At 40.6% G+C, this 23,707-nt stretch overlaps 7 protein-coding genes across 8 annotated transcripts; 4 read left to right on the top strand and 3 right to left on the bottom strand.

Moving 5' to 3' along the window:
* Positions 1 to 74: 74 nt before the first annotated feature.
* LOC111793038 (pentatricopeptide repeat-containing protein At2g42920, chloroplastic) lies at positions 75 to 2,746 on the bottom strand. The gene has a single exon (XM_023674726.1). It carries the CDS (start codon positions 1,762 to 1,764, stop codon positions 97 to 99), a length of 1,668 nt encoding a protein of 555 aa, XP_023530494.1. The 5' UTR covers positions 1,765 to 2,746; the 3' UTR covers positions 75 to 96.
* Positions 2,747 to 3,416: 670 nt separating this feature from the next.
* On the top strand, positions 3,417 to 4,836 carry LOC111793042. The gene is made up of 2 exons (XM_023674731.1): positions 3,417 to 4,409; positions 4,692 to 4,836. Exon 1 carries the CDS (start codon positions 3,564 to 3,566, stop codon positions 4,374 to 4,376), a length of 813 nt encoding a protein of 270 aa, XP_023530499.1. The 5' UTR covers positions 3,417 to 3,563; the 3' UTR covers positions 4,377 to 4,409; positions 4,692 to 4,836.
* Positions 4,837 to 5,232: 396 nt separating this feature from the next.
* LOC111793039 (glycerol-3-phosphate acyltransferase 1) lies at positions 5,233 to 7,193 on the bottom strand. The gene is made up of 2 exons (XM_023674727.1): positions 6,438 to 7,193; positions 5,233 to 6,224 (listed from the first exon to the last, which is right to left on the bottom strand). The coding sequence occupies exons 1-2, from the start codon at positions 7,191 to 7,193 to the stop codon at positions 5,331 to 5,333; spliced, it is 1,650 nt and encodes a 549-aa protein (XP_023530495.1). The 3' UTR covers positions 5,233 to 5,330.
* Positions 7,194 to 8,179: 986 nt separating this feature from the next.
* LOC111793040 (ribose-phosphate pyrophosphokinase 4-like) lies at positions 8,180 to 11,309 on the top strand. Its single transcript, XM_023674729.1, has 7 exons — positions 8,180 to 8,473; positions 9,169 to 9,484; positions 9,615 to 9,710; positions 9,785 to 9,853; positions 9,937 to 10,065; positions 10,776 to 10,872; positions 10,961 to 11,309. The coding sequence occupies exons 1-7, from the start codon at positions 8,358 to 8,360 to the stop codon at positions 11,089 to 11,091; spliced, it is 954 nt and encodes a 317-aa protein (XP_023530497.1). The 5' UTR covers positions 8,180 to 8,357; the 3' UTR covers positions 11,092 to 11,309.
* Positions 11,310 to 11,835: 526 nt separating this feature from the next.
* LOC111793037 (mitogen-activated protein kinase 10-like) lies at positions 11,836 to 16,607 on the top strand. 2 transcript variants are annotated; one of them, XM_023674725.1, is made up of 11 exons: positions 11,836 to 12,655; positions 13,110 to 13,518; positions 13,779 to 13,906; positions 14,006 to 14,065; positions 14,453 to 14,602; positions 14,707 to 14,862; positions 15,029 to 15,240; positions 15,337 to 15,438; positions 15,528 to 15,667; positions 15,774 to 16,031; positions 16,112 to 16,607. In XM_023674725.1, the coding sequence occupies exons 1-11, from the start codon at positions 12,632 to 12,634 to the stop codon at positions 16,126 to 16,128; spliced, it is 1,656 nt and encodes a 551-aa protein (XP_023530493.1). In that variant the 5' UTR covers positions 11,836 to 12,631; the 3' UTR covers positions 16,129 to 16,607. The 2 variants fall into 2 exon arrangements, with proteins under 2 accessions (XP_023530493.1, XP_023530492.1); XM_023674724.1 differs by having other exon boundaries at positions 15,774 to 16,607.
* A 268-nt stretch (positions 16,608 to 16,875) lies between these two features.
* Positions 16,876 to 17,764, bottom strand: LOC111793043 (transcription factor PAR2-like). Its single transcript, XM_023674732.1, has one exon. The coding sequence runs from the start codon at positions 17,517 to 17,519 to the stop codon at positions 17,151 to 17,153; it is 369 nt and encodes a 122-aa protein (XP_023530500.1). The 5' UTR covers positions 17,520 to 17,764; the 3' UTR covers positions 16,876 to 17,150.
* A 2,123-nt stretch (positions 17,765 to 19,887) lies between these two features.
* LOC111792185 lies at positions 19,888 to 23,609 on the top strand. The gene is made up of 5 exons (XM_023673526.1): positions 19,888 to 20,590; positions 20,696 to 20,773; positions 21,152 to 21,225; positions 21,307 to 21,414; positions 23,300 to 23,609. Exons 1-5 carry the CDS (start codon positions 19,912 to 19,914, stop codon positions 23,411 to 23,413), a joined length of 1,053 nt encoding a protein of 350 aa, XP_023529294.1. The 5' UTR covers positions 19,888 to 19,911; the 3' UTR covers positions 23,414 to 23,609.
* The last annotated feature ends 98 nt before the right edge of the window (positions 23,610 to 23,707 follow it).

Here is a 23,707-nt window from a genome sequence, read left to right as displayed (position 1 = left end):
GCTGCTGATCCAATCCTCACGTCATCTCAGTAGTCATCAAAAAACCATAAGACCCAATTTTTAGAACTTCAAACATTAATATCATCATCATTAATGTCAATTGGAGTAGATTTGTAGTGCATTGATGAACTCTAAATCTCCACATTCATTTGTTTCATCTCCTAGAATTACTCCCAATTCATCCAATACAAGGTAGATCTCTCGAGCTTTAGGATTTGACCTCCCTCCACCAGCTATGAACTCATGAACTTCATCATCCACTTCAATCACACTGCACCCTGCTTCTTTCTTCACCTTCTTCATCCTCATTGAAACCCTTTCCTCCATTGCTCCCACGAAGTCATTGGTCGACGCCTGAATATTCGCCATAACAACATAACCCATGCTCTCTTCTGGGTCCAATTCTTTCACTTTCTCTGCTGCCCTCTTTCCCATTTCTGTGTTCCCATATGTTCTACAAGCTGACAGTAGACACCCCCATATGATTGAATCTGCCTCGACCGGCATCGTTTCTATCAGCTGCTCTGCTTCTTCCAGAAACCCAGCTCGGCCGAGAATGTCCACCATTATATTGTAGTGTTTTATTGATGCTTCCATTCTGTATGTGTTTGTCATCAGCGAGAAAAATCCCCTGCCTTCATCCACCATTGCACCGTGATTGCAGGCTGTTAATACAGCCATAAAGCTAACTGAATCTGGTTTGAGATTAGAAGAAGATTCCAGCATTTTGAACAACATAACCGCTTCGTTTTCGCACCCATTCACTGCCAGCCCAAAGATCATGGAGTTCCAACTGGATAATGCTCTGTTGGGTATTTTCTCAAACACTTGGAGGGCCTTCCCTATGCTACCACATTTGCTGTACATGTCTATGATCGCTGTAACGACAATGGAATTCAACTCTACATTGTTCTTCTTTATGTATTCGTGAATCCATTCCCCTTGCTTGAGTGCTCCAATTTGGGCTGACGCATTTAACAAGCTCACCATTGTATACTCACTAGGCCGGATTCTCTGTTCTTGCATTTTGACAAACAGCTTCAGGGCTTCTTTGAACATCCCATTTCTCACATGCCCACCAATCATTGAATTCCAAGAGACTGGATTTCTAACAGGCATTTTATCGAACACCTTCCTCGCCTCTCCAATTTCACCGCATTTAGCCAGACCCATAATCATGGAATTCCAGGCAACGACATCGAATTCCATTTGTTGGTTAAATATTCGACGAGCTTCATCCAGAAACCCACAATTAGCATACATATACAAGATTGTGTTTCTGATAAACGGATCAAACTGAATACCTAGCTTTAATACCCTCCCATGAAGCTGAGCTCCGTCATGGGCAAGTCCAAGTTGAGAGTAAGCTTTGAAGACTGATGGGTAAGTCAATCTCTGCGGTTCTATTTGCGAAGAAACCAACATGTGGATGAAAAGATAAAGAGCCATTTGAGGGTTCGAGCTTTGCGAGAAGCCTCTTATTATTGTATTCCAACAAAAAACATTAGGGTTTTGCATTTGCTTAAAAACCAGATATGCGTAGTCCATATTGCCCAACGGGGAGGCGCAGAAGGCCAAAACACGACTGGCAGCAAAAGAGTCTTTGGCCCTGCCGGATTTGATGAGGTGGGCGTGAATCTGTTGCAGGTCTCTCATGGTGGTGCAATTTTTATCAACCATTGAAAGGTAAGGTTGGTCGAAGAGGCTCAATTTTGATGATGAAATTGGTGAAAGTGAAGGAAGCCCACAATAAGTTGTTAACATTTTTCACTTCTGATTCTTAGGTTCTCGTTCTTACCTCGTCTTCTGGTTGAAGAACTCACAGAAGGACTGAAGGTGTTGAACTTCCCTGTGGTGTGGCCATGGCAGAAACTTGGTTATCCAATACCAATCTAATACAGGGCCACCATCTACCCAAAAAGAGAAGTCTCTACACACATGGGCCATGGGTATTGTATCCTTTTATAATTATTTTAATTTTGGAAGTTTTGGGGTGGTTCCACCTGAATTGAGGACTTTTTGTACTTGGGTTCTGCTTGGAATATCCATAACATTGTTGTCAGGAGTGATGATCTACCTGAATTTCCTTCAACTACCTCGGACTTGCTGTGTATTTGGGAAGGGATATGTAAGTGAAAGGAAGATCTGTCGTTGCCCTTTAAATAAGACTGTCCTTAATCAACTGGAGTGTAGTTAGTCGAGGTTGTGGGATCAGAGGGAAAGAATTAGGCAGGCTAAAGACAAACCCATTTGAATGATATGCTCAAACAAGCGTTTACAGCCACTGGATTCTCAGGCTTATATGAACTTGAACAACAAAATGACAGGACACGGGAGAAATTCAGTCCCCCAAAATGGTCACCGTTCCCACAGTAATTCTTTCCAATCCCATTGCATCAGGGGCTAGCTAGCTGATGGAATGGATTCTCCATTTATCAATCCAAGTTCAACCTCAGACACGTATTCTCCAGCCATGGATTCTCCTAAAAGAACTTCTCCACCATTTTCAGGGGCTACCTGGTGCATTGCTAGTTGCTCTAGACTATGCATGTGGCGTCGGTGGAACTGATTGCTCACCAATTCGACCCCAACATCATTCATGATCATGCCTCCTACGCCTTCATTAGCTACTACTATCAAAACAACCCTGTTCCAAGTAGCTGTAACTTTGGTGGGACTGCTGTCATTACTAGCACCGACATTGTTAGGCTGAGAGTTCCTTGTGAACAACCATAAGATGAAATTCAACTCTACTTATCATTTTTCCCCTTTCTAAAACCTTCCATGGGATGTAATGTATGGATATAAGAAAGAAAAAATTAGTGGTTGCTTAATTGAACGTTCATGCTCAGAACCCCAAATCTAAGAGGAAATTCAACTTCACTTTTTCCCCTTTTCCAAGTTGGATTGGTGAAGTGTGAAGGAGGAAGGTTAAGTATGTGTGTAGTGGATTTCTACTTTCTGCAACTGCAACATGTCAAGGGACATAAAACTTAACTTCATAGATTCAATCTGCTTCTGAAAAGTCATGTAAATTCCATCTTCCATTGCTTCCATTTGCTTTCCTTGATACCGCCATCCTTGTCCCGACAAGGACTCTTGTCTTTTTGCAACTCTCCAGCACAACTTCACTTCATCAGTTGGAAACACCAGAACCAACTAATTGCTTGGAAGACTTTGCATTTAGTGCCCCCAATTCAAGTTGGTTGATGTGAGATCTGTGTCATGTTTTTAATGCAGAGCATGTTGTGATTGGGAATAAGAACCCAAGAACAATACATGGATCCAATCTGGCAGTTTGTAGCTATCTGTACCTTTCCTCTTCAATTCCTTTGCCTTTTCCTCTCCAATTCCTTGATAACAAATTCATTTTTTGTTTTCCAAATTATTTGTTCAACATGAAGTTGGGGTTGGGGATGGGGATCATAAGCACCCACGTAGTAATAATAGGAATGCTAATAATAATGATGGAAAATGAAATGGCACCACCAACAATGGAAAATGAATCCCCCCTTTTCATCAGTCCTATAATTGTCCTAAATCTTCAATAATCCCATTCAACAATGGAAGACCGTCAATCCCTCACTCTCCCTCTCCTCTCCGCAGCCCCTCCAACTTCTGCCAACCAATCCCCCTTCCTCTCAAATCAGGCCATCGCCCTCCGCCTCCTTCTCGTCGCCTTCGTCGGAATCACTTCACTCTTGGCCAACCACGAGGCCTCTAAAGGCTTCGACGTCACCATTCTCAACAACGCCAAACCCTCCCCCGCCGGTCAGCGCTTCCATCTCTTCTACGTCTCGAATGACGAAGCCACGCGCCTCATCCTCAACGCCAGTTCCTTCATCGAGAATCTCATCTACCCTTCTCAAGCCTTCCCCAAGAAGCCAGTTAAGAGCGTGCATCTCACACTCTCCCGCACCGATCTCTCCTCTAGTTTCGCCGTCGAGAAGCTTCACGACGGCGGAGATGACTTTGTGCTTCATTTGAGCCCTTCCATTTTCAATGAGAAAGACGCGAATCGCGCCATGTCAGTGGCGGTTTTTAGAGGGATGTCGCGCGTGTGGCTGTGGGATGGAGAGGCCCATGCCCCGCCCGCTCTTCTCGCCGGAATGGTCGAGCACATAATGGCCGCCGCGGGGTTTGTGGGGGAGAAATATTCCGGTGCGGTGGTAAGTACGTTGACAGCAGCATGGGATCCCACGTGGTGGAAGGATAAGGATCCTACGGAGATCGCTATGTTTCTCGACCATCAGGAAAAAGAGAGGGAGGGGTTCATCCAACGGCTGAATCAAGGTTTGAAAGCCAGATGGCACGATCGGACGGTGGAGGAGGCGGTGGGGGTGCCAACTCAGCATCCATGTGGTTCAGTAAATTAATTCCCACCATCCAGAATGGACACGTAGGAAGGGGTATGTTGAAAATTTGTAGAATTTAGTTTACTGTACACCATTTTTGGAAGCTCTGAATTGTTGAACTTGAGGAGGTGTTAAATGCTACAGCCAAAATATTGGTGGAGTGTTTAATGCTCTGCTTCATTTCGTATTTATTCCTTTGTACTTTCTGGAAAATTAATGAATAAATTGATTTATAAAAATAAGGTCCTCTCACGAAGGAATATTAATTTTCAGCCCAAGCTGGTTAACTTTATATCAAAATTATTAATATTATTATTATTATTGTCATTATTATAGAGTTGAAAGGAGTGAAAACCAAGATTATTTGAAGGTCAACATCTTGAGGACCATTCTGTACAATGACACTTTCCCAAGTTGATCCACATATACTGTGATGGAAGGTAGAATTCGAAGCTGTATTCACTTTGTTATGAATATTCGAACAACATGTCTAACATATAAATTAAAACTTTAGCTAGCTGTCGGTTTAATGTCCCAACAGAAAATATAAATACTTTTAGCTAATGTCCCAACAGAAAATATAAATACTTTTAACTACGCTAAAAAAAACAGAACAAAATAAAATTAAAAGTATTTGATTGCAGAGAAAATAATGGTGGAATAGGTCTGGAGACATCAATTATTAAGATACCAGCTTAGAAGAGCTAGAATATATAGGGTGGGTCACATGACATGAACCAGTTGTGATAAACTCGGAGAAGATAGGCTTAATGAAAACCCTACAGCACGAATTCAAGTCAGTGAGTGAAACTAGAAGTAAGACCGTTTCGTATAAAATGTATACATACTTTTGATCCCAGCAGAGGAAATTGATGATGAACTTAAAAACAGCATTAAACAAAGGATCAAACAAAACCCCAAGATGGATTTGCGAGTACAAAAAAAAAAAGAAAGAAAGAAAGAAAGAAACAGTTTTTATTGTGTTGGAGAAGCAACCAACCCTTCATTCCCTGCCAACATCAGATACTTATCCTTCCTTGTAAGCTTAGTACATTCAAACCCCAAGACATCCGCCAATTGTGTTTGAATATAATTAGCAACCTCGTAACTAGACTTCCCTCCCCCACACGTCCACTCCCTCGGAAGCTTTGGAAGAACAACCATGTGGTAACTCGGCCTCGGATTCATCAAGAAGAATATGGGATCCAGCCATTTCAATCCACTCGCCGTCGTCCCGTAAAACATGCTCACCTTCGTATTCACAGCCACAGGCACGATTTCATCCGTCAGCTCCGCAAAAAGCGGACTAAATCTCAACAAATACGGCTCCCGACATGTCGTCCCTTCTGGACAAACAACCAAATCCCCTTCCCCAAGCATTCTCTGCATGGCCTCCCCATCTTTTCTTCTGTCTCTTCTCAATCTCACCGTCTTGATTGGAGATATGATTTCTGAGAATTTGCTTAGACTGTAAGTCACTGCAATCAATGGCTTCCCCATTGAAGTGCTTAGAAAAACAGGGTCCAGAAGTGTTCTATGGCTACAAACGAATAAAACTCCCTTTTTGCCTCTGTCTTGCTTTGAATCAATGGTTGTTGCTCTGTTGTAGCCTTCCAGATTTATGCGTAGCCCACTCCAACACCCTAACAAAATGGCTAATCTGTAAGGAAGGACAATGCCAATACAGATCCTGAAAATGGCTACAAATATCCCCACAGGAATCCACACGAACATGCAGAGAGTTGCAAGAGGAGTTGGTAAAAACGCCAATCTTCCATCGTGAAATATTAATGGCTTTGGATATCTTTCTCTTCCCACTACGGAGCTTCTCGAGCTTTTGCTGTCCTCGTTGTTCACAATATACGCTTCCTGTCAACAAAAAACAGACAACCTTTTTAGTCAACATAATGAAATTTGAATACACTTTTTGATGGGCTGGCAAGATGTACGGAGATTTCATTGGATCCAAAATCTATTGCTTCAAATTAAATGCATTAGAAGAAAATAGGTACAGTTTTTGGTATATACTCCATAAATTTAGTGAAATTGTAGCATTTATTGGAAAAGATATTGTTAAAATACCTTGCAAAGAGAGATAAAAGGATAGTCATGGAGATTTGGAGCTCCAATGCCAACGTCGGGCCTTCTTTCTTCCCCAAAATACTCCACTAAAGCCTTGTGCTTCACGACCAATCCACTCCCGGACACCAAACCAGTGAAGTAGTTACCACAAGTTTGCAACTCAGTCCCTACAATGTCGTCAACTTTCAAATAATTTCTCAAGAACCCCTCCACCATAACCCTAGGCACGCTGGTGAACACAACCTTGCACCCAATGGCTTGGAAAGCCTCAAACACATGAAGGTTAAGATTCTGGAGATAGAACTTAGGAAGGACGGTGGAGCTAACATTGGCCATGCTTTTTATAGGTAAACCACAAAAGGAAATGAAAATCATGGCCTTCAATTTGGACTCCCAATCCAAAAGACATAGAATGGGCCAAGACAGCAGCAGAATGAGAGCTCTGACAAGGCTGCCTCCTTCGAAGGCAAGGAGCATGAAGTAAGGGAAAAAGGAGCAATCTTTGGAAGAGGAGGGTCTCAAAAGGGAGCCATGGAAGTCGGAAACAAGAGTGTGGGAAGCTCTGTTTTGGAGGCTACATTTGGAGACGTGGGGGTAGAGGGAGAATGACGGGGGGTGAGGGGTTTTGAGAGATGGGGGTTTGAAAAAGAAGCCATATTGTTTCAGCTTCTTGGCTGCTGTGTAGCAAGAGTTGGCTAAGAGTTGGCAAACAACACGTTGTATGAGATTGAGAAGAAGCCTTGGGAACACAGCCATGGACATGTTGTTTTTAAGTTTATGGTATATGAAGAAGATGAAGGGGTTGGAGAGTATTTATAGGGAGCGGGCTTATTCAATGCTCATCATTTTCTCTCTCTCTCTCTCTCTCTTTTATTATTTATTTATTTATTTATATTATTTGGATATGTTAGCATTAGGTGACCATCCTGTTTTAAGAGCAAAGAACAAAAAAAGTGATTTTTTATATGTATTGGAGTAATTTTGGTTGGTACAAAATCTTAAATTTCCCTATTTATTTCTGCTCTGTTTACGGGTGTCGTTGGGAAGAGGGCATAGGAGTTCCAAAACCGTGGGTGAACACAAAACCCTCTGAATATTATCTGTTGGGGGGGGGGGGGGGTTAGATAACCAATATTATCTGTTATTTGACAATTTATACGCACCGTTTAGGTCAAAATGTATTTTGACTTTTATTTAAAATTAACTTTTTCAGAGTCTTCCCATATTGTTTGTTGTGCATTAATTGTGGTCTGGTTTTGCAGTTTACATTAGGATTGTTATTAAATTTGAATGGGGGGCTAAGAGATGAGAAGAGCGGCGTCCAAAAAATTATTGAATGCTGCAAACCCCAAGAAACAAAAAAAGAGGAAGTGGTAATTTTCCAATGCAATTTAGTGGGAACTGCCCTTTTCATCTATCTATGAAAATGGGTACTTCTTTGGTGCTTTCTTTTGGGCTCCAACGTGGTGAACCAAACCCAATTAAGATGGGCCACGGCCTAAATCCAAACCCAGAAGGAAGGAACTGGAGTTTGATTGCCTCGGATCTGCTTGGGAAAGTGAACCTAATCGCCAACAACAGGACTCCCAATTGGATTCTTCTTCGTCAACCACTCTCCTTTTCTACGCCGTCGTATTCAGACGAACCTTGAAATTTGTTGGACTCACCGAAGCTTTGTAAATGAAGTGATGAGATGATTGGTGGAAGCGAGTGGAGCAACAAAAATGGTTCTTCTCTTTTCTTTTTTTCTTTTTTTCTGGGCGAGAAATGCGTTATTCCAACTGGGAAACAGATGGGTCCCACCAATCAAATTCTATATTTTCTTGCGCCGCTCTCTCTTTCTTTCTCGCTCTTTGTGCTTGGAGTGAAACCAACTTTCCGGCGGAGGTTTGAGGTTTGAGGTTTGAGGTGTGAGAATCTATGGCAAATCCGGCGAAGAAGCACGTCTTTCTCTTCTACTGCGCGGAATGCGAAGAACTTGCCCACAAAGTTGCTGCTCAATCCGATTCCATCACTCTTCAAACCATCAAATGGAGGTCCTTTCCTTTTCCCTTTCCTTTTCCGTTTCCTTACTCCACCATCAGTACAAATTTCTTCACTGCGTTCTTTGATTTTCTGTTACTTGTTGTATATGTACTCTTCTTTCCACCACCTTTTTCCCGCCAATCTTCATCATTCACCTACTCTTATCTTACCATTACCTTTCGTTACCTTGTTTCGAATCTTCACTCACTTCAACTACTTCACTTTCCTTTACAACTGCTCTCTTCCTGTTCTTGTTCTACAATCACAATACTACTACTTTTCATCACTTTCTCAATGTCTCTACTTGTGTCTCACTCACATTCTTGCTGGTTTTAACCAAAAAAAGACGAGGTATCTAGACATTTAGTAACGAAAACGGGAAAACGAATTGATGATGCCAGGAACTAGGTATCTTTAATCCGGATCAGCAAATAGCACTGGCAAGAGACTACCATTTCATCATCTATCACCCGTTTACCTGTATGCCACAGAGTAATTTTGTGGAAGCTGGTATTCGGATTCTGTCTTTGTATCCTGCTATATTTGTGTCCTATAATTGCAACCTTTCAATTCTTGGCTAATCTTTGTTATGCCTAATGTTTTTTTGCAGCTCATTTTGTTAATATGTCAAGTTATAAACTGCTCCAGGCAGTCTTTCTTTTGTAAGTGCTATAATCTTGCTATTGTTCACACTATCTATATACAGGACGTTTGATGATGGTTTTCCAAATATTTATATCAACAATGCTCAAGATCTACGCGGGAATCATGTAGCATTCCTTGCATCTTTCAGCCACCCAGGAGCCATCTTTGAACAGATATCAGTCATATACAATCTCCCCAGGCTTTTTTCTGCTTCATTCACCTTGGTATTGCCCTTCTTTCCTACTGGCTCCTTTGAGCGAATGGAAGAAGAAGGGGATGTAGCAACAGCATTTACCATGGCCAGGATCTTATCAAATATCCCTATTTCAAGAGGTGGCCCGACAAGCGTAGTTATCTATGATATTCATGCCTTGCAGGTCTGTTTTTATTCATTGGATTTATGGTCTATAATTGGGCATGAATCCTTTGACATCTGCATCTCTTCATCTCATGCCAATTTCCATCTGATCCGTATCATCTTTTATATCAGTTTCCATTTCAATGCAGGAAAGGTTTTACTTTGGGGATAATGTTTTGCCTTTGTTTGAAACTGGAATTCCACTCCTGAAGCAACGTCTGCGCCAACTTCCTGATGCTGACAATGTGAGTATGCAGTTCAGAGCTCTAAAAATTTCCTTTTTCTTTTACACTGCCCGTGATTAGTCCTGCTATCTCAGGTAGTTATAGCATTTCCAGATGATGGAGCTTGGAAACGATTCCACAAGCAACTCGATGGCTATCCTGTGGTTAGTTGGATTTTATCTAAAAACTACAATTTTATGAGTACATTTCTCTTAACAGTCGAAAATCTGATGTCAACGAATGGCAGGTCATCTGTACAAAAGTTCGGGAAGAAGACAAAAGGATAGTGCGGATCAAGGAAGGAGTCCCTGCTGGTTGTCACGTTGTTATCGTTGATGATTTGGTACAATCTGGAGGAACCTTGATTGAGTGCCAGGTATACGTCTGGTCCCTATCCTGCTACATACTGTTGAGGATTGTTGGGAGAGGAGTCCCACATCGGCTAATTATAGGATAGATCATGAGTTTATAAGTATGGAACACTACCTCCATTGGTATGAGGCCTTTTAGGAAATTAAAAAATAAAGCCATGAGAGTTTATGCTCAAAATGGACAATATCATACCATTGTAGAGGTTTGTGATTCCTAACGCCTACTATTTCATCAAACCAGTGTGGAAAGATCATTTAAACTCTCCATCTCTTACGTGGTTGTACCAAAACTGCTGGCATAAGAAGCATCTCATTGAAGTTCCAACCTAATTGATTCCATACCATATGATAGTTGAGTAGACTACAGGCATTTGTAGTTGTGAATCATTGTGAATTGGCAGAGCATTCTCATGACAAAGTTCTTACAGAATATGTTATCAAATGCCATCAATTTTCCTCATCTAATGACAGGATTCTCATTATAGCAAATAAGTGAGCTACAAAAAGTTGCTTTTACATGAACATCATTGATGAAGATTTTATTCTACAATGTCATTTCTGCAAACAATCATTAGAAGCATGCCCATTTTCTACTTTGGCTATTATTATTTTTCTACAAGGCCTTGGTCAAGCTGCAAGCTGAGAAACCTGTGGCCAAACATATTGTTGAGTGTGCCTACTGCATTCTAATTAGTCCTGCTTATTTTGTAATCAGAAAGTTTTAGCAGCTCACGGTGCGGCCAAGGTTAGCGCATATGTTACTCATGGTGTTTTCCCAAAGCAATCATGGAATCGATTCCTTCACAAGAATGGTAAGTGCTTGAAGTCTCCCTCCATGCATAGTCTTAACCCCATGGACTTCCAAGTATGCTAATTTCTATTTGGGCGGTTTTTCTGAAGGTCTGGAGATAGCGTTTTCTCACTTCTGGATCACAGATTCCTGCCCTCACACAGTCAAAGCCATAGCAGATAAAGCTCCTTTTGAAGTTCTGAGTCTAGCAGCTTCCATTGCTGATGCTTTGGTGATTTGAATACATTACTTATTGATGTGACTTCAATATGAAGTGTATCGACAATAATACTTGGGGGAAAAGAAAAGTGTTCCCTATTGAGGCATAGACTCTCGCATAGACTCTCGCTTAAGAGATTTGAGGTTCAAATTCTCACCCAACATGTTATATTGAAAACTATGAATTAAAAATAAAAATAAGGAGGCTGGTGGAAATTTTCTTTCCTATGACCTTTTTAACTGTCACAATATGGTAAACCTATTCCACAGTGTTAGATGAATGGTCAAAGAATAATCAAAATACAGCATGATAAGACTGAAAACGACAATGCCCATAAATCATATGCTAATCCTGATAGAAATTAAGGTCTAAGTTGAACTAAGAAAAGAAAAAGGGATTTGTAATAATAAAATTCTTACAGTGTAAAGTGGGAAAGATGATGCATGCCAATTATTGAGTGGGGAAAGCTTTGAGGGCCGCTAAATCTCGCCCACCGTTGATTTCCAAGTTGCCCACATGCTTTTGTCGATTGCTCCTTTGAATTGATAGCTTAAACCCCTAATGTTTGGATGATTTAGGTTAAATAATACGTGAATTCGGATATAGCCCGAGTAAGCTAAATTCTTAGAGTAAATTTTGCAATGTATATGAGTCAAACTTTGTTCAAAATATTGTTCATATGATTGGGGTTCTAGATCAGTTAGGAGAGATATATCTGTTATAGTTTTTAAAACCCTATTATTTAATAAGGGGACTTGTAGCAATAAATTTGGAGGATCACCATTGTGGATTCTCATACAAATTTAGGATTCTGTTTGGCGAAGATCGTTGATTCCCATGATGTATGTTCTCCTGAAATCAATCCACCTGGTATTTCCACCGCCCATCCATCCTTATCCATACGTCTTCGGCTACGAATCTACGGAGCCTAAAGAAGAGTAAAAAAGATGCCACTGATAATTGCAAGCAAAGGGATTGAAAAAGCCGAAAAAAAGGAAGAGGGTCTCCTAGATTTCTGCTTTTTGAATTAAAATTATCCTGTTTATATATCCCACCCTCTCCCTATACTCCTCCCTTCCGCGCTTATTCCTTTCCCCTACTCTCTTCTTCTTTCCTGTAAGCCGCCTGTAGATCTCCGATTCCCCTGTTCTCGTCTTTATTACCTGCTTCTTCATCGTTCAGCAGTTGGGTTTAGGGCATTCATCCAGTAGGAATGCTAAAAGTTTCCATACTCGATCTGATTTTGGTTACTTTATGGTAGCCGGTGGTGTTGGTTGTTCTGGGTCGGTGATTGAGTTTCTGGTTCAGGTTTTGGGATTGCAGGTAGGGAAGTGTATGAGGGATTTGATTCGGGTAATTTTATTATGTTCCGTGGAGGATTCGGGAAGGAGCATAAGGAGGGATTGTGGGTTTGTGATCCGGAGCAGGGGTAGGTGGGGAAAATGCGGTTGAGTCTTCTTTTAGTCAATTAAGAATCGAAGTTTTCTGTTTTGGTGCTGAACTTGATTTCAGATTTTGTGTTCACTGTTCTCGACGAAGTTGGGTTTCAGAGTTTAGGGAAATGCAGACCAATCACCGTAAGAAGGTGAACTTTTAACTCTCTTTGTTAGAATCTTCTCTACTGCGTTGGTTCTTTTCCCCCCAAAGTTTGATAAATGTTTCTGTCTGATGCAATTTTTTTGTCAAATACCTTCTAGTTTAGGCATATGGATGGAAGTATATGACAGTTTCAACATGAATCTGAAGTGAAAATCACGTATTATAAGAGTTTATAGATTGGGTTTTGATTGAAGGGATAGACTATGCATGTGAAATATTGAATTTGCAGCCTTAGATAGATGTCATTTCCTTCTATTTTATTCATTTTGATGCCATTTCTTCGTCCTTTCCTGGTTTGTGGTGTATCCTATACCATTTACTGATGTCCTTGGAAAGTTATACCCAAAATTTTCATTCAAATTTTCAACTCTCTTGGCTGGTCGGCTGTTTCAATTTATGAAGTATCGTGTATCTTAACGTAGATGGTGTTTGTGTGACAGGATTCTGCAGAGTTGGACTTTTTCTCTGAATATGGCGATGCTAACAGATTCAAAATTCAGGAAGTTGTTGGGAAGGGGAGTTATGGAGTGGTTTGTTCAGCAGTCGACACTCTCACTAATGAAAAAGTGGCAATAAAGAAGATAAATGATATTTTTGAACACCTATCGGATGCTGCTCGTATTCTTCGTGAGATAAAGCTGCTCAGACTTCTACGTCATCCTGATATTGTTGAAATCAAACACATTATGCTACCGCCTTCTCGTAGGGGGTTCAAAGATATCTTTGTTGTGTTTGAGTTGATGGAATCAGATTTGCATCAAGTCATCAAGGCTAATGATGATTTAACAACAAAGCACTATCAATTTTTCCTTTATCAGCTACTCCGTGCACTAAAATATATTCACGCAGGTGCTTGGATATTGTATTGCATTGACACTTTGCTACACTTTTTGTTGAGCTGGAGTGCTGTTGTGATGATTTTAATTTCTTGGCCCACTTTCATTTAAGCTAGATGGGATGTTTTTCTTGTTTTCCATACAGCATATATAGCCTTTTCTTTTGTCATATCTTTTGAATTCTTTTCTTGTGGAGATATGCTATCTGGAGTAAGTATGGTAGCGGTTGGATATAATGTGTAAACTATCTGATTTTGATCTACATTACTGCAGCAAATGTCTACCATCGGGATTTAAAACCAAAGAATATATTGGCAAATGCAAATTGCAAACTCAAAATATGTGATTTTGGATTGGCTAGAGTTGCTTTCAGTGACACCCCGACAACAATATTTTGGACGGTAGGCCAATTGATTTACTAGTATCTCATGTTCAATATCATAGAGATTCTGGATATATATGTAGAGAGCGAAGGTTATAGAATGTGATGTTACTTGCAGGACTATGTTGCTACCAGATGGTATAGAGCTCCAGAGCTATGTGGTTCTTTCTTCTCTAAGGTTTGTCTTGATGACATTTTCTGAACATGGAGAACAGAACAATCTTGTTATCCTAACTTCTCTAGCTTCATATGATGTTTTCCAAACAAGTAATCAGATTATCTTGAATCTCCAACTATCTATAGATCTAAATTAGTCAATACTGCTGTAGTGAGATTTTTGGTTTAAATGGTTTAGTTAGTTGTTAATTCCTCTACAAATAGGGCGTTGTTTCTTGTATTAGTTTACTTTGAAACATAATAAAGTCCTTTGGATTATAGTTCTTGGAGAATTCTCTCCTTAGTGGTTTAAGCTACACCACTCACGACTGATAACGATGTTCCTCATTTCGTGACTTATTTTTTCCTTCTTTACGCGTAACTCTTTCTACTTTTTGTCTGGGTGTAGTATACTCCTGCCATTGACATTTGGAGTATTGGCTGCATATTTGCTGAAGTACTAACTGGAAAACCAATTTTTCCCGGTAAAAATGTTGTTCATCAGCTTGATTTGATGACAGATCTCCTTGGAACGCCTTCATTAGATACCATTTCTCGGGTAAGTGGCCTTTTATTACGCATAGTTGTGGAGAAGTTTTGTATCTTTTTAATGTTTTGGCTTAATATTTTCTTGACTGTCAACTTTCAAATGTGTTGCCTTAGGTAAGAAATGAGAAGGCTAGAAGGTACTTAGCTAGTATGAGGAAGAAGCAGCCCATTCTGTTTTCACAGAAGTTCCCAAATGCGGATCCTCTAGCCCTGCAATTACTGCAACGATTGCTTGCGTTTGATCCAAAGGATCGACCTACTGCAGAAGAGGTCTGCTGTTACACGCTTGACTAGATACATTCTTTTCTTACTACCTCTGTTATATACTCTTTGCTTTTATTTGTCTAGCGTTTGGTTATCCACTAAATTATAGTATGATATAGAGCGAAATTAGTTGCATGTGCTAACATGTTGAAAACATTGCATTTTCCATCAGGCACTGGCAGATCCTTACTTTAAAGGGCTGGCAAAAGTTGAGAGGGAACCTTCTTGCCAGCCAATCTCAAAGGTGGAGTTTGAATTTGAGAGGAGAAAGGTCACAAAGGACGACATTCGCGAGCTGATATTCCGGGAGATACTAGAATACCATCCTCAACTGCTGAAGGACTACTTAAATGGAACTGAGAGATCAAATTTTCTTTATCCAAGGTCCTTTCTCTGTTTCAATTTCCAAATGATGAATGTTGATTTGGTAAGTGGATACTCCTGACGCTGATCTTCTGGTCCATGTTTCTGCTTGCACAGTGCACTCGATCAGTTCAAAAAACAATTTGCTCATCTTGAAGATAATGGAGGGAAAAGTGGACCAGCTTATCCTCTAGAAAGAAAGCATGCATCTCTTCCTAGGTAAACAACGCTTCTTCAAATGTCACCTATCAAGCCATAGAGCGAATGTCCAATTCTGATGATTTCTAATTCTTCGCTCATGCTACCAGGTCTTCGGTTCAGTCGAATACCATTCCTCCTAAAGCAACATCGAATATTGCTTCTTTTAAAGACCGATATGTGCCACCAGGGGCGTACAGCAACCGGCATTACAGAGATCCAGCTGCACAGAGGATTGCTGCAACTCAAGGTCTTATTGGAGTACCACTCTATGTTTGTTTTGTCTACTTTCCAGCAACCTGATCCCCCTAACTTACTGTTGGATCCACCTGTGCTGATCTTGTATCTTTGTTTAGGTGAGCCTGGAAGAATATCAGGCCCGGTCATGCCATATGATAGTGGAAGTATCGCCAAGGATGCCTATGATCCAAGAAGGTTAATTAGAAGTGCCCTCCCTTCTCATGCTATCCATCCAACATATTATTACCAGCAATCTTGCGGCAAAAGTGAAGAATCATCAACAACAGGGGCTGAGAAAGACACTTCCTTGCACTGCAAACAAGCCCCTCAATGCGGAATGGCAGCCAAATTAACATCCGACACAGCAGCTACTGGTGCTTTCTCAAATCCTTTTTTTATGGCACGTGTAGGATTGCACAAGGCGGGAAACAATGACCGTGCTGCACGTGTGCAGGTAAACGCTCAATATGATACTGGAGCCGTTCCAGCTGCAACTGCCACCACCCATAGAAACACTGGCATGGTTGAGTATGGTATGACAAGAATGTATTAGAGAAGCATGTGTTTTGAGGAATCTAGTCCATGGAGTTTCGATAAAACGTTTTAGTTGGGTGTCTTCGATGTTTCGATGACTCGAATTTGGCTGAATAGTTAGAAGGTAGAGACAAGTTTCTCGTGTTTAGTTTGAAGCAACTTCTTGTAGATAAGACGAATGCCATTTTATCCACGAAACTAGTTTGTCTCAAAAATAGATAAATGGCAGGGTCCATGCTTCTAGTTGCCAGAGTTTTGTAGTAGAGAAGAAAAGCATGATAGTGTTCGTTTATTGGATCTCAAACCTCAAAACTTACCATCGCCCATATGGATTATGCCAATTGGGTGATTGGTATTAATTTATGTTTTGTTGTTATTGCTTTTATGAACAACAATCTCACTGAAATTCAACTTTTGATGGAGATCAATATTTTGGCATGATAAAAGATTAGAAGCGTCCAATAAAGTATCCGGAAAATTATGAGCAACTATAAATTAAGAGAAAAGTGAAGTATATTCATTCTATTTAAAAAAAAAAAAACAAGTCAGAATCAATGCTATAAATAGTATGAACGCGAAAATAAAATGATTTACCAATAGATAGTTTACCTGAAAGAAAGTAAATTAGTTTTCAAACAATGATTAATCCAAAATGGTAGGCGTAAGTGATGAGACATTAATGGGTATTAAGATGATAAGGTGTTCAACTCTCACCAGGTGGAATTTGATTTTGTATTCATTAGAAAGCTACACTGATTTAGCAGAAAGTAGTATGATGATGATCATAAACAAAGGCAAAAGGATTCCAAATTCTGCTCCCAACTAACAGAGAAGAGACAAGATGGAGCGACTGAGAATCAAGCGTCCCATCTTTCTCACATGGAAAGAAAAAATAATAATTAACCCAATGAAGAGAAAGAAAAAAAAAATCAAAAACAAAAAAGAGTTACTCATCTCCTTCAACCTCCGCCGCACTTGCTCTTCTCCTTCTCCAAGCTTTCGAAGAAGCTCGACAGCGCTCTCATGGCCTTCACTTGATGCTGCAAATTCATGATATACTCCGCCGTCTGTTCGAATAGTTTGTCAACTCCGAGCGATTCCCCTCCCGGGACGATGGTCTGCAACGCGCGAATCTTCCGTTCGACGGCCTCCTTCTCCTCGGCTTTTCCGGAGGCAATGCGGGTGGGTTTTGTGCGTCTCCGGCGGCGGGCGTTGCGATTGAGAGGAGATTTATGCAATGCGTTGAGGATTAGGGCTTTATGGCGAGGAGTGGTGGTTCGCTTGGTCTGAATGGCGAGTTTGAGTCTTTGAATTTGGGATTTCCCCATGGCTGCAGCTCGAGAGAGAGAGAGAAGAGAATGGCAGAGGCGTGTGAATTGAATGGGAAGAAGAAGAGAAGAAGAAGAAGAAGAAGAAGAAGAAGAAGAAGAAGCAGAAGGGAGTTAAATTATTGTTGAGCTCTGGAAATGTCAATGCCAACGAAGCTGTGGCCCACCATTTTTGGCCTTCTCCCCAACTCACTCTGCTTTTGAATTTTCGTGGCCTTCAACCGCCGCCGTACGCGAGTGAAGTTTCTTCCACCTCATGCCTGTAAGCGGGAACTAAATGCTGTTTTTATTATTCGTGTCCAATTCAAAGAATTCAAACTAGCTTTGCCTCACCACTTCAATAATGTTAACAAACTCATCTCCCAACACTTCATAAATGCACGAATTTGAGAACCCAACCAAACACAAGGTGGGGTCCATCTATCGTTCCTTAATTGAATACACAATTATCTCACTTAAAAATACATCGAAATTAAATATATGACATGACATGGTTGTTCGATCTAACCGTGTTTCACGAACCGATGTTGAAGTCACCCGCAAACCTAATTTATCATGGTTAATGAATATTTAAAAGTTTTTTTAAGAAAAAGTTTGAAGTCGAAATTAAATCGAAGATGTTTGAATTCTTGCTCAATAAATTTGTAGTAAATTAAGAAAATGTGGTGTGGAGATGGAGACCAACGCGCAATGGAGAAGAAGTGGGGCGCGTGGTGTTACACGTAAGAGAGAGAGAGAGAGAGAGAGAGAGGAAGAAATAGAAAATGGGGCCCACGAAAAGGAGGAGGAAAAAAGAGAGAGAGAGAGAGAGAGAGAGAGAGAGAGAAAGCACATGTGATCACATGATTTTCTTGAAGGCAACGCCACCCATGTGCCTCCCCACTCTCTTAATCCTATGATCTATATCAGTAGCCTTGGCATGGTCGCCACGTGGCGTCAATCAGTAGCCCCACCTTGAGCCCCCAAAATTTACTCTCTTTTTTCTTTTCTATTTCCTCTACGCCTAAATTAATTATTAATCCCAATTCATCCAACAATGCATGAAATAAATAAAATATAATTATATAGAAAAGACTTTATTTGACTTTTATTATACGCTTCAATTTAATATACTTTTACTCACTCCAAAATCTACTTATTTTTATAATTTGACTAAACTAAATGGTGATGCTTCGAAGAAGGGAAGCAAGAAAGGATTTATTGGGCATTGGGATTGGGGGAGAGATTTGGTTGTGTTGCCCAACAAATACCCTTTCCTTCTCTCATTTTCTTCACCATCATCATATTCATATCTCAATGCAATCGAGGATACCCGCTGATTTCAGTGTTCCACTTTGATAATTGTGTACATAAAGTGGGACCAAGATTGGATATTAGCGATGTGGGAGAGAAAAGTATGCGTGTTTGAAGGGGCAAAAGGCAAAGAAGCAGGGAGCAAAAAATGAATGATGATGGGCAGTGGTACACATGCTGCAATGCATTTATGCTTCCCATCCGCACCCCAACAATGAATTAATTATATAATACTGGACTCGACCGTCTTCTTGGTCGACATGTCGTCGCTCACTGCCAAACCCCAACTCCCATTTTCACTTCCCACCATTCTCTGACTTCTGCGTTTGTCTCTCTTCTTCCATGGGGAAACCAAACCCCAACTCCCATTTTCACTTCCCACCATTCTCTGACTTCTGCGTTTGTCTCTCTTCTTCCATGGGGAAACCAAACCCCAACTCCCATTTTCACTTCCCACCATTCTCTGACTTCTGCGTTTGTCTCTCTTCTTCCATGGGGAAACCAAACCCCAACTCCCATTTTCACTTCCCACCATTCTCTGACTTCTGCGTTTGTCTCTCTTCTTCCATGGGGAAACCAAACCCCAACTCCCATTTTCACTTCCCACCATTCTCTGACTTCTGCGTTTGTCTCTCTTCTTCCATGGGGAAACCAAACCCCAACTCCCATTTTCACTTCCCACCATTCTCTGACTTCTGCGTTTGTCTCTCTTCTTCCATGGGGAAACCACCTTGTCCCCTCGTTTCGTACTGTACGAAAGTGAAAGCCAAAAGGGAAATGGTATGCCATCAAATTGCTCTGTAAAAACTGGTTGTTGCTTCACTTCATACTGCCTCACTCACCTCCCTAATATGGAGCTGAAGACAACACCAAAACTTGCTGTCCCAAACGCCGACATCCCTAGTCCATTGCACTATTTAAAACTTAACTCGGCCCATTGGTGTGAACTGCGTAGGGGATGTCCACATCAACTGCACCCATCATTCAACATTTGGGCTTTACATAAGGATCAGGTCCAGGCCCGAATCCACATTTGAAGCCCGCAAAGAAATTTTATATTCCAGATTCAGATTTTATATCACAAGCGCGAAGAACTAACATGATAACGCATTCCATTTCTGTGGTTTCTCTGCCCAGTTGCTCTTGTCCTCGTTCGATTCCATTCCACCAACCTCGTCTCTCCACAAACCATAAATCTTTTTCTCCCATTTCCCTTGTAACCAATTGTTCTCGGTTCAATGATTTGTGCGTTCCCTCTTTTACACCAACTCCAGCAACCGGTTGCACCAAAAACCGCAGCCCCCACGACGCCGAGCCCGACCCGATTCGAAACCAGAGGCTTTTGCAGCAATTCTACTTGTCAGTCAACTCTGAGAACGCCGCGGACGAAGACCCAGCTACTAATAATCAGAAACAAGATCCGGGTCAAGAGGATCAGAAAAAGGGTGCCAAAAACGCCAAGGGACTTTTGACAAACATGTGGTGGGCGAACCTGAAATCTGCAGTTGGTCAGAGATTAAACATCGAAGGCATTGTTTTTTCTGCAGCTGTTATTACTAAGGACCGGCATTTGGCGCTACCTCATGTTGTTGTGCCCGATGTGAGCTACATTGATTGGGCTGAACTGCAAAGAAGGGGTTTCAAGGGCGTTGTGTTTGATAAGGACAATACAATTACCGCGCCTTACTCTTTGACAATTTGGGCTCCTCTCAAATCCTCACTTGAACAGTGTAAATCTGTCTTTGGCCACAATGTAGCGGTGCTCAGCAACTCTGCTGGTAATATGGGTTAAATTCGTTAGCAATGTACTTGCTTCAATAGCCTTAATGGTTTGTTTTTGGCCTCAATGTGAATATTTACCCTCATGTTATCTGATGCGCTAGGGCTTTCTGAGTATGATCATGATGGTTCAAAAGCTAAAGCGATCGAGGGGTCGATTGGAATTAAAGTTATAAGGCATAGTGAGTCTAAATTTTCCATCTTTAATTCTATTTCTGTAACATTTGTTTACGCAGGCTGAATTTTGTTCCTGTTGCTGAACATTAGGCTTTATATATTGTATCTCCGTGCTATAACATTTTAGTGGGTCAACGTCTTATTGCTAACCACCGCCTCTTAGTGCATAAAAGTAGAGAATTTGGACTTTGAGATTTCTTCATTCCATTTTATGGATGAAGTGTGGTGTAAAAAACCATTGATTTCTACATGATGAACTAATGTTAGGCTCAATGCTTATTATGGAACACACCGTAAATTTAGGCTGATTAATTACTTTTAGTGCGTATGTAAGGTTATTTCTGCATTGCACATATGAGACATTGCTGAGTATTTTGACGTAGGGGTGAAGAAGCCTGCTGGTACAGCTGAAGAAATCGAGAAACACTTTGGTTTTACTTCTTCCCAACTTATTATGGTAAGAATCAGGTGAACTGCTTGAATGCTTTGGTTTTTTGGGTAAGCTATTATTTAGAAGTTGAAATCCATCTTTTCTCAGGTAGGTGATCGACCATTCACAGATGTGGTTTTTGGGAACCGTAATGGTCTTTTGACTATTTTAACTGAACCCTTGAGCATTGTTGGGGAGACGTTTGTTGTTAGGCAGGTTGGTTTTTCCTTCTATCTATCTATATATATATATATACCATTTTGTTCTCTTCTATTGCAATTTATTGAGGGAATTAATGAGTTGAAAATCTAGGGTAAAAGAAGATGCAAATATTGTTAATCTTTTTAAAACTTTTATTAAGTTTCCTTCACTACTACTATTATTTTCATTGATTTGTCACCGACTCGCCCAAATGTTGCATCGAGGTCATAAGCCCAGGTGGGAGTGAAAAAGGGTGTTCATGGAAAGGGCTGTGGAAATCTTGTCCCAACCTTTGGTACCTGCATGTCTAGTTAGAGTGTTCATGGCTTGGGTTGAGTCGGTTCATGTTGTTTTGTAGACCAACCTCAAAATTTGAGTTGGTCTGTTAACCTACACAAATAAACTGAATGCAACATCCAGACCAACCCAATTTATGAGTTGGTCTGTTAACCTACACAAGTAAACTGAATGCAACATCCAGACCAACCCAATTTATGCTAGGTTGTTGGCGTGAGAATGATGTGGGACATTTGTTAACAATTTATGTTATTATTTTAATTTTCAATTTTGTTGTTTTTGAGCCTTTTTAATTAGTAAGCCTAAAGTGTGTAGAAACCTAGCATCAGTGATTCTGGTGACAGAACGACGAACTTGTATATTTGGAATTTTGTTGAAAACACCTTTTGGAAGGAGATAGTTCAAACAGTGCTGGCTTTACTGCAATTTGATTTCCTTTTCAAGATGAGTCACCCGCGTCAGAAAGATAGATAAGAAACATTGCATTGAGAGAGATTAGACATCAGACAGATAAGAAACATTATGTTGAGAGAAATCAGATGGCAAGAAGATGGATCAAAGATGATTGAATAGAGATCTCGAGTGGAGAGAGATACCAACAAAGAGCAAGATCCAGAGCAAAGAGAGAGATAGGAACAATCGGTGAGATATGTAGTGGAGAGAGATATTGAGGTAGAAGGGAAGCTGGAAAGTGGAGGAGATAGATCTACCGATGTGAATAACGTTACTGAACACATTGTTTGGAGGTTCTTTGTGTAGATAAACAAAAATGAATTGGAAAAAGGACACATGAGCCATGATAAGTGTGAACACGTACTTGTGGTATGAATCTTATATTGGCCTTATTATTAGTAATAGAAGTGAGATCCCACATCGGTTGGAGAGGGGAACGAAGCATTCCTTATAAGGGCGTGGAAACCTCTCCCTAGTAGACACGTTTTAAAACCTTGGGAGGAAACCCGGTAGGAAAAGCCCAAAAAGGACAATATCTGTTAGCGGTGGGCTTAAGCTGTTACAAATGGTATCAGAGCCAGACACTGGGCGCTGGACCTCCAAAGAGGGTGAATTGTGAGATCTCACATCGGGTGGAGAGAAGAACGAAATATTTCTTATAAAAGTGTGGAAACCTCTCCCTAGTAGACGCATTTTAAAACCTTGAGGGGAAGTCCGAAAGGGGAAGCCTAAAGAAGACAATCTCTACTAGCAGTGGGCTTGGGTTGTTAGAAAATAAGACGTTAGAATATTATTTATTTGTATCGGGTTGGTTTGGGTTGAACTGCCACCTATTTTTTTCCCAACATGTGAACCTATCTGAAATTTTTGTTGTACAAATTGACACAAATCAGAATTAAAATTCACCCATCTCATCCCAACCCTTACAGTTTGCTTAGAGTTGTTCAAGTTTGGTGTGTTGCCGGTTTACTTGGTCTAACAACCTTTCAGCCTACTACTGATGGTTTTTGATAACGTAGAATAATAGACATCCAAATATGACCACCATCATTTGTCCTTCTACTTTATCAGTATGCATTCATATTACTACGTGACCACCAGAGATGCCGATCCATTGTTCACTCTATTCTGTGATTTTTTCTGTTCGCAGGTAAGGAAATTAGAAACATTCCTCTTGAACCGTTGGCTTAAGCAAGGAGTAAGACCTATCAATCATCGCCTATTACCATTACCAGACACTAAACAGTGCATTAAAGATTTGTAACCTCTTTAGTATGAATGAAAAATTTTGCCCTGTAGATATCCATGAACTGCTGAAAGATGCCATTCTTTTTGTCCTCTGGCCATTCATTAGCTTATGGTATTAGCGCCTGAGTTGAATATAATACATTGGTAGACTTTGTACTTTTGGACAGCAACAATATTGAAATGTAGAAGGGTTTCCTATCATCTCATCTTGATTTCTGCTCTTGAAAAGAATCATAATTATGTAAATTATATGATCTGATATTTAGAGGTTCTACATTAAGGATGAGCTGTCTATCTTTCTTTCTTTCTT

Source organism: Cucurbita pepo, chromosome LG04, assembly GCF_002806865.2.
Source record: "Cucurbita pepo subsp. pepo cultivar mu-cu-16 chromosome LG04, ASM280686v2, whole genome shotgun sequence".
In the NCBI taxonomy this organism is placed as follows: Eukaryota; Viridiplantae; Streptophyta; class Magnoliopsida; order Cucurbitales; family Cucurbitaceae; genus Cucurbita; species Cucurbita pepo.
Note: the sequence above shows the minus strand (reverse complement) of the source record. Positions and strands in the feature narration are given on the sequence as shown.

Coding starts and splice junctions, on each gene's coding strand:
- LOC111793043 (XM_023674732.1), bottom strand. CDS start 17,519: ATGGGGAAATCCCAAATTCAAAGACTCAAACTCGCCATTCAGACCAAG.
- LOC111793038 (XM_023674726.1), bottom strand. CDS start 1,764: ATGTTAACAACTTATTGTGGGCTTCCTTCACTTTCACCAATTTCATCA.
- LOC111793037 (XM_023674724.1), top strand. CDS start 12,632: ATGCAGACCAATCACCGTAAGAAG. Junction 14,603..14,706: donor CATTAGATACCATTTCTCGG/GTAAGTGGCCTT, acceptor GTGTTGCCTTAG/GTAAGAAATGAGAAGGCTAG. Junction 14,863..15,028: donor ATCGACCTACTGCAGAAGAG/GTCTGCTGTTAC, acceptor ATTTTCCATCAG/GCACTGGCAGATCCTTACTT.
- LOC111792185 (XM_023673526.1), top strand. CDS start 19,912: ATGATAACGCATTCCATTTCTGTGGTTTCTCTGCCCAGTTGCTCTTGT. Junction 20,774..21,151: donor AATTAAAGTTATAAGGCATA/GTGAGTCTAAAT, acceptor ATTTTGACGTAG/GGGTGAAGAAGCCTGCTGGT. Junction 21,226..21,306: donor CTTCTTCCCAACTTATTATG/GTAAGAATCAGG, acceptor ATCTTTTCTCAG/GTAGGTGATCGACCATTCAC.
- LOC111793039 (XM_023674727.1), bottom strand. CDS start 7,193: ATGGCTGTGTTCCCAAGGCTTCTTCTCAATCTCATACAACGTGTTGTT. Junction 6,225..6,437: donor CTTTTATCTCTCTTTGCAAG/GTATTTTAACAA, acceptor TTTTGTTGACAG/GAAGCGTATATTGTGAACAA.
- LOC111793040 (XM_023674729.1), top strand. CDS start 8,358: ATGGCAAATCCGGCGAAGAAGCACGTCTTTCTCTTCTACTGCGCGGAA. Junction 9,711..9,784: donor AACTTCCTGATGCTGACAAT/GTGAGTATGCAG, acceptor CTGCTATCTCAG/GTAGTTATAGCATTTCCAGA. Junction 10,066..10,775: donor GAACCTTGATTGAGTGCCAG/GTATACGTCTGG, acceptor TTTTGTAATCAG/AAAGTTTTAGCAGCTCACGG.
- LOC111793042 (XM_023674731.1), top strand. CDS start 3,564: ATGGAAGACCGTCAATCCCTCACTCTCCCTCTCCTCTCCGCAGCCCCT.